Source organism: Bubalus bubalis, chromosome 18 (genome assembly GCF_019923935.1).
Source record: "Bubalus bubalis isolate 160015118507 breed Murrah chromosome 18, NDDB_SH_1, whole genome shotgun sequence".
Taxonomy (NCBI): domain Eukaryota; kingdom Metazoa; phylum Chordata; class Mammalia; order Artiodactyla; family Bovidae; genus Bubalus; species Bubalus bubalis.
Window position 1 is genome coordinate 3361670 of NC_059174.1, and position 15691 is coordinate 3377360.

Consider the following 15691-nt stretch of genomic DNA (forward strand, 5'->3'; position numbering starts at 1 on the left):
AAAATAAAGTCCTGTTCAGATTAAACAAATGCAGAGAGAATTTGTTGTCAGCAGAACTGTACCATAAGAAATAGTGATGGAAATTCTTCAGGCTAAACAGACCATTTAAAATAGATCTTCAGGCGGGAATGAAGGGCACTGGGAATCATGAATATGTCAGTAAATGGAAAAAGCAGTGTTTAAATTTTTCTCTTGATTAAATAAATTAAAATTCACTATTTAATTGTATTATAAAGCTTGTAGCATCTGGATTTAAAATATATTGCAACCATGGCATAAAGAACAGGTGTTTGTGTAGGAAGGGTGTTAAAAATTATCCCATAGGAAGCTTATGACATTTTAAGTAATACAACATAAAATCTAAGTAGACTGTGATGAATTAAGGATGCGTCTTATAATCCATGAAGCAAATATTAAAATAAAATAAGCAGATATATAGCTAAAGAGTGAGTGAAAAAATAAAATTGAATACCAAAAGAAATATGGAGTAAACCAAGAGGAGGCATGAAAGGGGGAGCAGAAATGCAAGATGTCCTGTGGGAGGAAAAATAAGAAATAAATACCAAAACGATAGATCTAAAAACCCACTATCAATCATTACATTAAATGGCAATGGAGTAACCATCTCATTTAAAAGGCAAAAAGTGGCCAACAGAACTTAAAAGCACCAGCTATATTCGGACTGCAAGGAACGCTAAAACACTGCCCTGTTTTTCCATCCTCAGATGAGCGCTTTGCTCCCGACCCTTTTATGGGTATCCATTCAGCTCAGGACATCTTGGCTTTGAAATGCAATAAGGACTGTTGTTTCCTTTCTGACTCTGTTAATCGGGATAGTTTAAGAGCCTTGTTGTTGTCGTTACTGTCTTTCAGGACCAATGACACTGGGTTCCTCTCTTATAAGGAACATCTGCCGGTGACTAGGATTGTGATCACAGACACTGGCCGGCCGCACTCAGAAGCAGCGTATAAACTGGGGCCTCTGCTGTGCCGCGGAGACAGTAAGTGACGGCGACGCGCCCTCAGCGTGTCTAAGCAAAGAGATGTCACCTAAGAGCCATGTTGCTACATAATAATTAGTCAGACTTCTCTTTTGAAAACCCATAAGCAGTGTCTGAAATCATCCCCCTAGTCAGTCAACAAAGTGCCCCTATAGAATGGAAAGCCCTAGAATAAATGCCGTGACAGCGGGCCTTGTTAAGATTCCAAGAGAAAGAAACCACAAAGCATCTCTGTTTGGTTCATAAATTCGTTCCATCCTTCCTCAGTGTCTACATGCCATTATCCATATAGGAGCACCTCAGTGCTGCATAACATTATTAAGGATGTATGGTGAGTTTTCTACTGTTGGGCCTGGGGTGAAATTAGAGCATCAGTAGAATCAAAGTCAGTTTAATCAAACATATTTCAACTTTCATTCTCTTTTTTCCCCCCGCCAGTTTGTGTGTGTGCGTTCTTACTCTAAATCAGTGGGACCTGCTGTTTTGTATATTCAATATATGAATACTCTGAACCGAAATTTTTTAGTTAAAATATAGTGTCACAGAAAATACATATTTTAAGCAGAGAATGAAATAAGCATATGTGGCCATTTATAACCTCTCTGAAGTCAGTTAGGTTCGAGACTGATTCATTACTTTTTTATGCTTTTAGTTACCTCTAGAACTTAAAATGCAAATAGAAGAAATATTTATTTACCTTAAAAGTATATCCTGAAATGAAGGTTTATTCTAGAGGCTCAGCAGAGAAAGAGTTGATCTGACAATGCATTGAGTTTATGGAGATGCATAGCAGAAGTTGCTTAGCTAAAAAGCAAAGATGATACTGGCCTATAAAAAGGTGTATGTACATTGTTAAAAAAAAATGGCCTGCCATTATACCTACCATCCCTAATCTTTATCATCTCAACCTCCTGGTCTGCCAGTAGGCCTTACACAGTCACTTGAAGATGACATAGGATATTTCACAGAGGGAAAAGTTATGTACAAAGAGATGAGGTTGTAAACGCAGGCTGCATCCAGAGAAGTGCAATGATTTTGCGTGACAATGGAGAAATTGTTCTATTCATCACATGCACTCCTCACAGCTGGCTCTGATCTGAGTGCTGCAGGGGCTTAGGCCGGCTTCCCCCATTTACCACTGACCCTGGGGAATTGTTCTGCTTTGACTGAGGTTGCTGCCAACTCGATTCCTTAGGGGTTCTTTCTTGCAGACTTCCCGTCTTGAACTTGAGCACACAGCATCTTTTCACTCAGAGCAGGGCTTCTCCATCCCAGGCGACTCACTCCCTTAGGGGACATTTGGCAATATCTGAGACGTGTTTGGCTGTTGCAGCTGTGGGGGGTTGAGAGCTACTGGATCCAGAGGGAGCGGCCAGAAATGCTGTGAATACCCTGCAATGCACATGACAGCCCTCCACCACAGGGCGTATCTGGTCCCTGAGGTCTGTGGCGAGAGGCTAAGAAACCAAGCATTTAGCTGCTATGAGAATGGGGGTGCACAGGGAGGCTCACAATATTAGGACAAGGATTAAAAACAGTGTAAGTGTTTGGAGACCTGCGGGTTCACCTCAGACATTAGTGAAACAGTCCCCGAGTTTTCCCTGGCCCTCCTGTCCACCACATCTACTTTAGGGTCGGGGCTTATCCTCTTGTGAGTTCACAGAGCATTTCATGCATAAATGGCCCTGTCTGAAGAGCAGCAGTGTCAGAGTAATGGATGCCCCCTATTTTCTCTGTGTGGGCAGCCTGCACCCCTGAAGGTGCAAAGCCCTAGACACGTTTATTTATTTATTTTTTTCCTTTCCAAATAAGATAAACGGGGCAGATGTGGGGCTTCTAGATACGGGATCATGCAAAGTGGGCCTTAAAAGCAGAGGTGAGTTATGTGAAAGTTATCCTGAAGGCACTGGGGCTGGAACACTAATTAGGACTGGGATACTTGAAGGCTGAGAACTGGCTTAGTTCTCATGATCCAGGAAAGTGACCTTTGAGTGTAAGACAAGGACAGTGACGAAGGCTTGAACTAGGCAATGGTTGGCGTGGGGCTTAGATAAGGGGCTCAGTCAGGGAGGTGAATGCAGTACGATTTGGGGTGAGGGTGACAGGGTATGAGGATGACCTCCAGGCTTCTGACTTGAGTAAAGCTGGTGGCACCATTTGTTGAGACAGTAAGAATGATTCGTTGAGGCACAGAATTCTTAGATTTTCTTTGAACAGAAAAATGGAAAGATGAAAATAAAAAGAAAAGTATCTTGGTCCTATCACACAAACCAGATATGTTGAAAATTTTATATCTAGCCATGTTTTTCTAGGAAAGAAAAAACAACCCAGAAGCCTTGAGAAAGCAGGATGAATAAACAAAAATAAGTGAGACCCACAGGTACCAGATGCACCAGATGCTAGCTGGCTCCTATTTCCAAGTCTTTATTTTCATTTTTTAAAATGTGGATGGGTGTGGAATTTTGTTACTACTAGTATTATTAATGTCAGAAGTCACAGATAACATGGTTAAACATTTTACCAAAAGCACAAAAGATATGAATGATAAAGTCCCCTTTTTAAAGTTGTTCTGCAGATATAAAACTTCATAAATATTGTTGACCTAAAGAATTTATGAATATGAAAACAAGTTTTTTGAAAAAATATGTGAAAAGTAAATGGAAGAATTTAACATCCTATTTATAAAAATTAAGGAAACTAGGAACTTAAACTTCCTCAATATTTTAAAAGACATTTGTGAAAATCTAAAAATGTAATGCTTTATCCTGAATTGTCACAGACTTAATACTTCCTCTCTAAGATCAGGATCTAAACAAAGATGTCTGTTCTCACCAATCCTATTCAGTATCCTACTGTGAGTTCTAGCACAAGTAGTAAGTAAAGAAAAGGAATTCAAGGCCTATAGATTAGAAAGGAAGAAATAAAATGTCTCCATTTATAGATGACATGGTTTTCTAGGTAGAAAATTCCTAAGAATTTTTTTTAAAAGTGAGTTTAGCAAGGTAATAGGATGCAAGTTCAATATGCAAAAACAAATTATATCTCTATATGTTAGTAATGAAAAATTGAAATTTTAAAAGTACCTTTTTATAGCAGAATTAGAATCCATTTGCAAAAACAGAAGAATTTCAACCATACTTCAAACTGCATACCAAAAATAATTCAAATTAATCATAAACTTAAATGTAAACCCACAAACTATAAAACTTCTCTAAGAAAATATGGAAGAAAATCTTAGTGACCTTGGGTTAAGCAAAGATTTTTTAGATAGAGCATCAAAAGCATAACCCATAAATTTTTAAATGATAAATTGAGGTTCATCATAATTAAAAACTGCTTTTAACATGACATTGTTTAAAAAATGGGAAAGAGTCACACATGGGGAAAATACATTTGCAAAGTCCATATCTGATAGAGGCTAAATATATGAAGAACCTTCTAACAGTGCAGTTTAAAAAAATTCAGATTAACAAATGGGCAAATGATTTGCACATACATTTTGTAAGATAAAATGCACAGATTTCAAAGAAGCATATAAAAAGATTTTCAATATCATTAGTCATTAGGGAGATGTACTACATTTAACACCACAATAGGATACAGGTATATAGCTATCAGAATGGCTGACATTGTAAAAATATAATAAAACAAAAAGAAACAAAAAAAACTGACAATATCAACTGCTGAGAATATAGAGAAGCTGGAATTTGCATTGCTGGTGCCAAGTGCAAAATGGTACTGTCTCTTCGGCAATTTTTTATAAATCTAAACACACATTTACTATAAGATCCAGCAATCCCACTCCTAGGTATTTGCAGAAGAGAAATGAAATATCTGTATGAACAGGTTTATATTGGTTTTATGCATAGTCTTCTAAAACTGGAAACCACCCAAATGTCAGTGGTTTAATGAATAAACCAGTGGTTTAATGAATAATCCAGTGGATAAACATTCCATTTTACTGTGGTGTATCTACACTGTACAATGGAATATTACTAAACAGTAAAAAGAAGTGCTCTTCTGATACACACCAACAGCATGGATGAATCTTCAGTGCATGGGACTGACTAATAGAAGCCTGACTTAAAAGGCTCTGTGCTGGATCATTCGATTTCTAAGATATTCTGGAAAAAGCAAAATCATAGGAACAGAAAAAAGATCTCTTTGCCAATCGCTTCAAGGCAAGAGGAATTTTACAAAAGAAAACAGGTAAAGGATATGTTCTATGTCTTGAGTGTTATGGTAACTTATGTGACTTGAAGCATTTGTCAAAATTCCTAGAGCAATACACAGAATTACTCAGTTTTATTCTGTGTAAATTATCTTCAGTACATCTGACTCAGAAAAAAAAAACACCCTAAAAATCACAACCCACAACTAAACATTAATAATAGTACAGATAGTTATTGTTGCTTAATTTTTAAAGACTTTATTTTTAAAATAAATTTACAATGAAATGAAGAGGAAATTACTGAGGTTTTTCATGTATTTCCTGTCCTCACACATGTATAACCTGTCCCACTAGCAACATCACTCACCAGAATGGTACTTTTTTTTTAAGCAGAAATGAAGGTTGCTTAATTTTAAAGTTGGGTCATTAAAAAAATATCAATAGTTAAACTTGTAAGACATAAAAACTAGTAAAGATTTTAGTAACATGGGTATTCTCCAGGATACTCCTAGGATCCTACTGAATATGTTTCTTACTTTTACTAACCGTGGAGACAGAGGATCAAAGGAGCAAATCATGGAAAAACATCTGGGTCTGCAGTTAAGAGAAAGGTGATAACTAGGAGGTTTTATGTAGGTATTTTCCTTTCTGCTCTCTCAGGAGAAGTGGGACCATCTTCATTTGTGGGGTGCCATCACAAGTCTTCTAGACCAATACTTCTTCAACTTCAGCACTGTGTTAAAAATTACCTGGAGAGCATGCCAATTGTAGCTGTGTTATCTTCAGCAACCTCGCCTCACACTAAGGAGAAAGAGTAGAAATCTAATATTGACCCACAGAGTTAGATGATTTTTTGACATCAATCAGGAAGTGCTAAAAGGAAGGTTCATAGCAATAGAGGCATACCTCAAGAAAAGAAGAAAGTCAAATAAATAACCTAACTCTACACCTAAAGCAACTAGAAAAGGAAGAAATGAAGAACCCCAGGGTTAGTAGAAGGAAAGAAATCTTAAAAATTAGGGCAGAAATAAATGCAATAGAAACCATAGCAAAAATCAACAGAGCCAAAAGCTGGTTCTTTGAGAAGGTAAATAAAATTGACAAACCATTAGCCAGACTCATCAAGAAACAAAGGGAGAAAAATCAAATCAATAAAATTAGAAATGAAAATGGAGAGATCACAACAGACAACACAGAAATACAAAGGATCATAAGAAACTACTATCAGAACTACATGCAAATAAAATGGACAACATGGAAGAAATGGACAAATTCTTAGAAAAGTACAACTTTCAAAAACTGAAGCAGGAAGAAATAGAAAATCTTAAGAGACCCATCACATGCACAGAAATTGAAACTGTAATCAAAAATCTTCCAGCAAACAAAAGCCCAGGTCCAGACGGCTTCTCAACTAAATTCTACCAAAAATTTAGAGAAGAGCTAACACCTATCCTACTCAAACTCTTCCAGAAAATTGCAGAGGAAGGTCAACTTCCAAACTCATTCTATGAGGCCACCATCAACTTAATACCAAAACCTGGCAAAGATGCCACAAAAAAAGAAAACTACAGGCCAATATCACTGATGAACATAGATGCAAAAATCCTTAACAAAATTCTAGCAATCAGAATCCAACAACACATTAAAAAGATCATACATCATGACCAAGTGGGCTTTATCCCAGGGATGCAAGGATTCTTCAATATCCACAAATCAATCAATGTAATATACCACATTAACAAATTGAAAAATAAAAACCATATGATTATCTCAATAGATGCAGAGAAAGCCTTTGACAAAATTCAACACCCATTTATGATAAAAACCCTCCAGAAAGCAGGAATAGAAGGAATATACCTCAACATAATAAAAGCTATCTATGACAAACCCACAGCAAACATTATCTTTAATGGTGAAAAATTGAAAGCATTTCCCCTAAAGTCAGGAACAAGACAAGGGTGCCCACTCTCACCAGTACTATTCAACATAGTTTTGGAAGTTTTGGCCACAGCAATCAGAGCAGAAAAAGAAATAAAAGGAATGCAGATTGGAAAGGAAGAAATAAAACTCTCACTCTTTGCAGATGACATGATCCTCTACATAGAAAACCCTAAAGACTCCACCAGAAAATTACTAGAGCTAATCAATGAATATAGTAAAGTTGCAGGATATAAAATCAACACCCAGAAATCCCTTGCATTCCTATACACTAACAATGAGAAAATAGAAAGAGAAATGAAGGAAACAATTCCATTCACCATTGCAATGCAAAGAATAAAATACTTAGGAATATATCTACCAAAAGAAACAAAGACCTATATAAAGAAACTATAAAACGTAGGTGGAAGAAATCAAAGAGGACACTAATAGATGGAGAAATATACCGTGTTCATGGATTGGAAGAATCAATATAGTGAAAATGAGTATACTACCCAAAGCAATCTACAGATTCAAGGCAAAACCTATCAACCTACCAATGGTATTTTTCACAGAGCTAGAACAAATAATTTCACAATTTGTATGGAAATACAAAAAACCTCGAATAGCCAAAGCAATCTTGAGAAAAAAGAATAGAACTGGAGGAATCAACCTACCTGACTTCAGGCTCTACTACAAAGCCACAGTCATCAAGACAGTATGGTGCTGGCACAAAGAGAGAAATGTAGATCAATGGAACAAATGTAGATCAATGGAACAAAATAGGAAGCCCAGAGATAAATCCACGCACATATGGACACCTTATCTTTAACAAAGGAGGCAAGAATATACAATAGAGAAAAGACAATCTCTTTAGCAAGTGGTGCTGGGAAAACTGGTCAACCACTTATAAAAGAATGAAACTAGAACACTTTCTAACACCATACACAAAAATAAACTCAAAATGGATTAAAGATCTAAACATATGACCAGAAACTATAAAACTCCTAGAGGAGAACATAGGCAAAACACTCTCCGACATACATCACAGCAGGATCCTCTATGACCCACCTCCCAGAATATTGGAAATAAAAGCAAAAATAAACAAATGGGACCTAATTAAAATTAAAAGCTTCTGCACAAAAAAGGAAAATATAAGCAAGGTGGAAAGACAGACTTCGGAATGGGAGAAAATAATAGCAAATGAAGCAACTGGCAAAGAATTAATCTCAAAAATATACAAGCAACTCCTGCAGCTCAAGTCCAGAAAAATAAACGACCCAATCAAAAAATGGGCCAAAGACCTAAACAGACATTTCTCCAAAGAAGAGATACTGATGGCTAACAAACACATGAAAAGATGCTCAACATCACTCATTATCAGAGTGATCACTCATTATCAGAGCAAATCAAAACCACATGAGGTACCATTTCATGCCAGTCAGAATGGCTGCTATCCAAAAGTCTACAAGTAATAAATGCTGGAGAGGGTGTGGAGAAAAGGGAACCCTCTTACACTGTTGGTGGGAATGCAAACTAGTACAGCCACTATGGAGAACAGTGTGGCGATTCCTTAAAAAACTGGAAGTAGAACTGCCATCAGTTCAGTTCAGTTCAGTCGCTCAGTCATGTCCGACTCTTTGTGACCCCATGAATTGCAGCACGCCAGGCCTCCCTGTCCATCACCAATTCCCGGAGTTCACCCAAACTCATATGCATTGAGTCGGTGATGCCATCCAGCCATCTCATCCTCTGTCGTCCCCTTCTCCTCCTGCTCCCAATCCCTGCCAGCATCAGGGTCTTTTCCAATTAGTCAACTCTTCGCATGAGGTGGCCAAAGTATTGGAGTTTCAGCCTCAGCATGGGTCCTTCCAATGAACACCCAGGACTGCCATACGACCCAGCAATCCCACTGCTGGGTATACACACCAAGGAAACCAGAATTGAAAGAGACACATGTACCCCAATGTTCATTGCAGCACTGTTTATGATAGCCAGGATATGGAAGCAACCTAGATGTCCATCGGCAGATGAATGAACAAGAAAGCTGTGGTATGTATACACAATGGAGTATTACTCATCCATTAAAAAGAATACATTTGAATCAGTTCTAATGAGGTGGATGAAACTGGAGCCTATTATACAGAGTGAAGTAAGCCAGAAAGAAAAACACCAATACAGTATACTAACGCATATATATGGAATTTAAAAAGGTGGTAACGATAACCCCGTATGCGAGACAGCAAAACAGACACAGATGTATAGAACAGTCTTTTGGACTCTGTGGGAGAGGGCGAGGGTTGGATGATTTGGGAGAATGGCATTGAAACATGTATATTATCATGTGTGAAATGAATCGCCAGTCCAGTTTCGATTCATGATACGGGATGCTCCGGGCCAGTGCACTGGGATGACCCAGAGGGATGGAATGGGGAGGGATGTGGGCGGGGAGGGGTGGGGCGTTCAGGATGGGGAATACATGTACACCTGTGGCAGATTCATGTCAGTGTATGGCAAAACCAGTACAATATTGTTTTTTTAATTAGCCTCCAATTAAAATAAATAAATATATATTAAAAAATAAAAAAAAATAAAACCTAGAAGAAACAGATAGAGAAATTAGAAGACAAGATGGTAGCAAGATGGGGTGGGAAGATCTTGGTGCCTACACTGTGTTCTTCAAACAGAAGAGAGATCACCAGTCTGGAACCTTTTCCTCACATAAAAATAAATTTTTTTGTTTTTTTTCTTTAAGGAAAAAAAAATAAAAAATATTGGTTCTACTTTGATCACAAAAGAAATTTTAGTGTTGAATTCAAAGCATAGCTATTATTACTTTTACTTTTAAGAATATCATAGTTTCTGTTTAGTTTTTGAAAATGAAACTGTTCATCTGTTTTCACAATAAAGTTAACACTAATGGTTAAAAAAAAAAAAAAAGAAGAAGATACCTGCATGGACCTTCCCCTACTTCTGCAGGTCCTTTAGCATAAAGACAATTCATCAACCACTGATGGCATCTAGCATCATTTTCTCTTCACTTGCCTTCTTTCCTTCATCTGTGAAACACCCCCAATCCTTTTAATGAAACCATTCACACCCTTTCTCCACAAAGCCTTCCACAAGTCTCTAGAGGACGTTTTCCTACACTTTCAAAGAATGTTGAGTAAATTACGAAGATATACTTCTTGTTCTGGCTTTTAATTATTTCTGAGCCTCTCAAGAGCAGGTCCATTCCTCATTTATTATTGTATCTTGACACCTAGTACATTACCTGTTACATGAAAGATAATCAATAAATAGCAGTTTATGAAGGAATACAAATGATCCATCATATATAGCTCGAGAAACTTACAGCTTGTGAATTATTCGTGAGAGACAGGAGTAAGTTTTTGATTGTACTTATTAAATGATATGCAAATATATTTTAATTAAAGGTTTTGATTACATTTTGAAAGACATTCTGATCTTAAAAAAGTCACATACTACAAAGGATATCTAGTTCCATCTTGAACCATTTGTCATTCATGTACATGGGCTTGAGACAGTGAAAGTGCCTTCAAATAAGCACATAATTTTACTTAATTATTTGATTTTCACTCTTTTGATGGTATAGTGCCTTTATAAAACTGAAACATTGTCTACTTCTTGGAGAAAAAATATTTTGTGACTTATTTTGCTTTTTGTTTTCTGTTCTTTTGAAAAGATCTACATTATAATCTAGTCATTGACATTCAAGAAACGTCCCAAATGTGGGAGAACAAACATTCTTTCTAACACTTTTTAAAAGGTTTCCATGTTTTAGAGACTGGGAATCTTGATAATTCTCAGGACTAAAATAATATTCTCTTGTGACAAGTTTATTCACATACATACCTTTATTTGTTGTTTTACTTTTAAACATTAATGATAGTTGATATGAAGTCATTATAAAATCTTAAGATATACAGATATGTCAAAGAAAAGACTATAGTAATCACCAAGAGTCACACAACTCAGAAATAGTGACTAATACGAGATAGCATTATTCCAGACATTTCTAAATATCGCTGGTGCAGGGTTTCCCAACGTTGGCACTCTTGCCACTGGGCTGAGTGATTCCTTGCGATGGTTGGGGGCTGTCCTGTCCTTTGTGGGACATTTAGCAGTATCCTTGGACCCTACCCTCTAGATGCTAGAAGCATGCTCCCCAGTTGTGACAACAAAGTATGTCTCCAGAAAAAGCCAAATGTTTCCTGGGGTCCAGAATAGCCCCAGGTTAAGAGGCACTATTCTAGATAGAGGAATAGAAAAAGAGATTCAGAAATAAATTTATTTATTAACTTTATGAACTGAAACTGACAGAGAAAGAAGAAACAAACTGAAGCCACGGGGATTGATTTATATTATTTATATACATAATAAACATGTATTCAATGAGCTAACTTAAACTTTATAAAAGTTTTAAAGGTTATAGAGTCACTAGGTTCTCTATTAAAGTCTTTTGTATTCTAGACAGCATTGATCTATTCTGAAAAATGTGAAAATTAGCGTGCATCTGTCATCGCCTCTTCTTTTTCTCCCCCCACCTCCCAATTTTTGCTAGTTTTGCTATTATTTGTATGGTTGTCTGTTTTTTGAATACTAACCACTGGTCCTGTCGTCAGAGGCCCTCTATTCATGAATGAATGTTTTTCTGTTTATTCTTGGATGAATTGCATTTTCAGGTAATGATATTTTCTTTGTTTGTTTTTTTTTTCTCTTCTAGAAAGACTCAAGTGTTGTTGCATTTCCTGAGTTGGCACACGCTTGAGAATATTGGTTGCCTCTGAACTCTAAAATGAAGTTGGCTGGTTTAATTTTATGCTGTTTGTTGGTAACAGCTTTATTGAGATACAGTCCATGTGCCCTGTAATTCACCTATTTGAAGTGTATAATCTAATGGTGTTTCAGTATATTAAATGGAGTTGTATAACTGTTACCACAAGCAATTTTAGAACATTTTCATACCCCATAAAGAAACTTGTACCTGTTAGCAAACTTTCCATTTTCCCCAAACTCCCACCCCAACCCTAGTCAACCATGCATCTACTCTTTATCTCTGCTGACTTACCGATTCTGGGCATTTCATATATAGGTGAAAACACAGAATGTGAGATCTTTGCGACTGGCTTCTTTCACCTAGCATCACATTGGCAAAGTTTATCCATACTGTAGGTTATATCAAATATTCTTTATTTTTTACGGCCTAGTCATCCCTTTGTGTGGATCCACCGCGTTTTGATCATCCACTAATCAGTGGTTGGCCATTTGTGCTGGTTTCGCTTTTTGTCTCTTATGAATAATGTCGCTGTGAACATCTGTATCTAAGTGTGTTTTTTGGGACATGTATATTTCCACTTCTTAGGAGTATACATTTAGGAGTGGAACTTCTGGAGTATAAGGTAACCCTGTATTTAACCTTATAAGAAAGTGATGTAATGTTTTTGAGTCACATTTTGCGACTCTTCAGCAGTTTGTACATAATATCCTACTGGACTTGCACTAAGAGATTCAGTCAGCCTTGTCTTTTCTAGCTTTTTAAGGTGTCTTTTGATGGACACCTTTTGATTCATATTTCATTATGAATTAATTTTTTATTTTTCACCTAAAGAGCTTGTATGTGCTTTACTTTCAGAATTCTTTCAAATTTGGTAAGACTTACCTGTTACCTTAATACTTAAAAAAAAAAGTTAGGTTCGCTACATTTTCTTTCAGAAATTTGTAGACAGTGCTCCTTTATCTTCTAATGTTTAATGTTGCTGTGGGAAATTCTGAGGCCTAATTGACTTTTCCAGCTTGAGATGATTTGCTTTTTCTGACTGAATTATTGAAGGAATAGTTATCCTTACAGGTCAGTAACTTAACAACTCAGTGTTGTGTGCCGCAACTTTCTCCTAAAATAGGATATGATGTGGTAAAATGTATGCCTGCATTTTATAATCTGTTTCAAGAGTTGTAAGCGTGATCTAAATTTCTGCTCTCAGTAATTATGTGACAAGGTAGTATTTTTTTTAAGCTCTTTGACATTTGAATTTTTCTACTAATTTTGTGAAATGTAGTTCTTCTCAGTTAATTCATTGAGTTGAAATTTCATGTCTAATCAAGACACCCTCAGAACTTCCATGGTTTGAAAAAATTGTTCTAAGTTTCTTGTTCTAAGAAACCCTTGTCATTGAAATTAGTTTCTTCATTTTGCCTGCATTGACTTGTTCAGCTGTCTGAGAAATCACAGCTGCCCAGAATGCATTAAATAATCAAAGGTGCATGTAGGCAATAAATAACTTTGCAGAAGTTGTATTCTTAGACTGGAAAAAGATATTGACTAGTGATTTGGTTAATTTCTCTTCCGTTTGACAGAGTCCTGTTCCATTTGGCAGACTACATATAAACCATTAGAAAGAAGGAGGATCAATTCCATTTTAACTGATAATCATATAATATAATTTTGCAAGCTCCACTATATCTGGTAACCCTTCACCATTAATAAATTCTTTTTATTTTTTAAGTCTTGGGTTTTATCATATTTTATTTCCTTGAGCTTCCTTTATCTCATTTTCTTAAAGTTTCTCCACCTTGTTACCCCCTCCTCTATTCTTGCTTTTTCTCGTTCTTCTGTCTCTGTTCTGTCTCCCCTCTTTACCTTCCTCTATCTGCTTGTGCATCACACACCTTTCAGGATGGCTAAAATTAAAAAAAAAAAATGGTGACAACACAAAATTCTGGTCAGAATGTGGAGAAACTGATCACTCATACATGCTGCTGGGAATGTAAATTGATACGGCGACTCTGGACATTTTTGGCAGTTTCAAAAAAAAAAAAAAAAAGGCATGCAACTCTCATTAGAATCACTGATTATACCCCTTGGCATTTATCCCAGAGAACTGAAGACTTATTTGTACAAAAACCTGCACGAGGATGCTCCTAGCAGCTTGACTTGTAATAACTGAAAACTGGAGACAACCCACATATCTTTCAGCAGGCACATAGTTAAATAAATTGTGGAGCATCCAGGCCATGCCACACTACTCAGCAATAAAAAGGAATGAACTATGGACATATACAACAAGCTGAGTGAATCTTAAGAGATAATTATGAGTGAAAAAATTATCAGTCTCAAAAGACTGCATGCTGTACACCTTTATTTGTAGAGGGTTCCTCAAATGACGGTGGAGAACAGATTAGTGGTTGCCTGGGGTTAGAGAGGGGCTGAGGGCAGGATGGAAGAGGGTGTTCCTGTAAGAGTGAAGCATAGTGATGAAAATGTTCCACGCCTTAAGTATATCCATGCCAATGCCCTGGTCATGGTATTGGACTGCAGTCTTGCAAGATATTATCATTGGGGGAAATTAGGTAAAGGGTACACAGAATCTTTATTATTTCCTACAACTTCATGGAAATCTATGGTTATCTCAAAGTAAAAATTTTCATTACAGAAACCCATATGTACAGCTTTTAAAAACGATTTAAGTGTTCAGAAAGATTCCTTTGACTAGTAAATTATCCCTTACCTTAGCATTTCTGTATTTTCATTTTAATTTATTCACTTTTAAGAAAGGTAGTGCTACCAAACTCATCAAATTGTATACACTAAATATGTACAGCTTTTTACATGTCAGTCATATCTCTTATTGGATAAGGCAATGGCACCCCACTCCAGTACTCTTGCCTGGAAAATCCCAGGGATGGAGGAGCCTGGTAGGCTGCAGTCCATGGAGTCGCTAAGAGTCGGACACGACTGAGAGACTTCACTTACTTTTCACTTTCATGCATTGGAGAAGGAAATGGCAACCCACTCCAGTGTTCTTGCCTGGAGAATCCCAGGGATGGGGGAGCCTGGTGGGCTGCCGTCTATGGGGTCGCACAAAGTCGGACACGACTGAAGCGACTTAGCAGCAGCAGCAGCAGCATATCTCATATAAGTGGTTTTTGAAAAAAGAAGAGAGAAAGAAGGAAAGGAGGTGTTAGCATGTTATGCAGTTTGATTTTTAAAGTAAAACATAGTGTCTTAAAAAACAACTGATTTGTCAAATATTGTCCTTTTTAAAAATATTTTTATTGAAGTGTAATTCATATACTGTGCACTTCACCATATAAAGTGAACTATTCAGTGAGAGTGTGTTCATAGCATTGTGTAACCATTGCCACAATGAATTTTAGAGCATTTTCATTACCCTAGAAAGAACTCTAGGCCTCTTAGCCTCTGAAAAAGGCTAAGAGGCCAAGTCATCTTCAGTTTTCCATCTTCCCAACCAACTAATCTACTTTCTGTCTCTATAAATATGTTTGCTTTTTAAAAGAGAATCAGTATCATTAATGAATGATATAAATAAAAGCTTAGTAAAACAGATGTTTAAAAAATTAATTGTAATCTTAATATTCTACTAAGATAATTTTCCCCCATGGGCTTTTTTTACCTTATGTATAGAATTAAATAATGGGTACATCTTTCTTTTCTATGTAAAAAAATATATGAATCCTATTATTCATACAATTTGTTTTGAATTCTAGAAAGTTAATAACTGGTATACCTGAAGGAATCTTTCCATATCTCTAGTACCCTATAGTGAATATAATTGAGACT

At 36.6% G+C, this 15691-nt stretch overlaps 1 protein-coding gene across 2 annotated transcripts in view; it reads left to right on the plus strand.

Moving 5' to 3' along the window:
• The window catches only part of CNTNAP4 (contactin associated protein family member 4), a 283423-nt gene that overhangs the window by 224043 nt on the left and 43689 nt on the right, over positions 1-15691 (plus strand). For both annotated transcript variants that reach the window (XM_045163204.1, XM_045163205.1), the window contains one exon: positions 874-1001. In XM_045163204.1, the coding sequence (XP_045019139.1) occupies positions 874-1001 (128 nt within the window). The remainder of the gene's footprint in view (positions 1-873; positions 1002-15691) is intronic.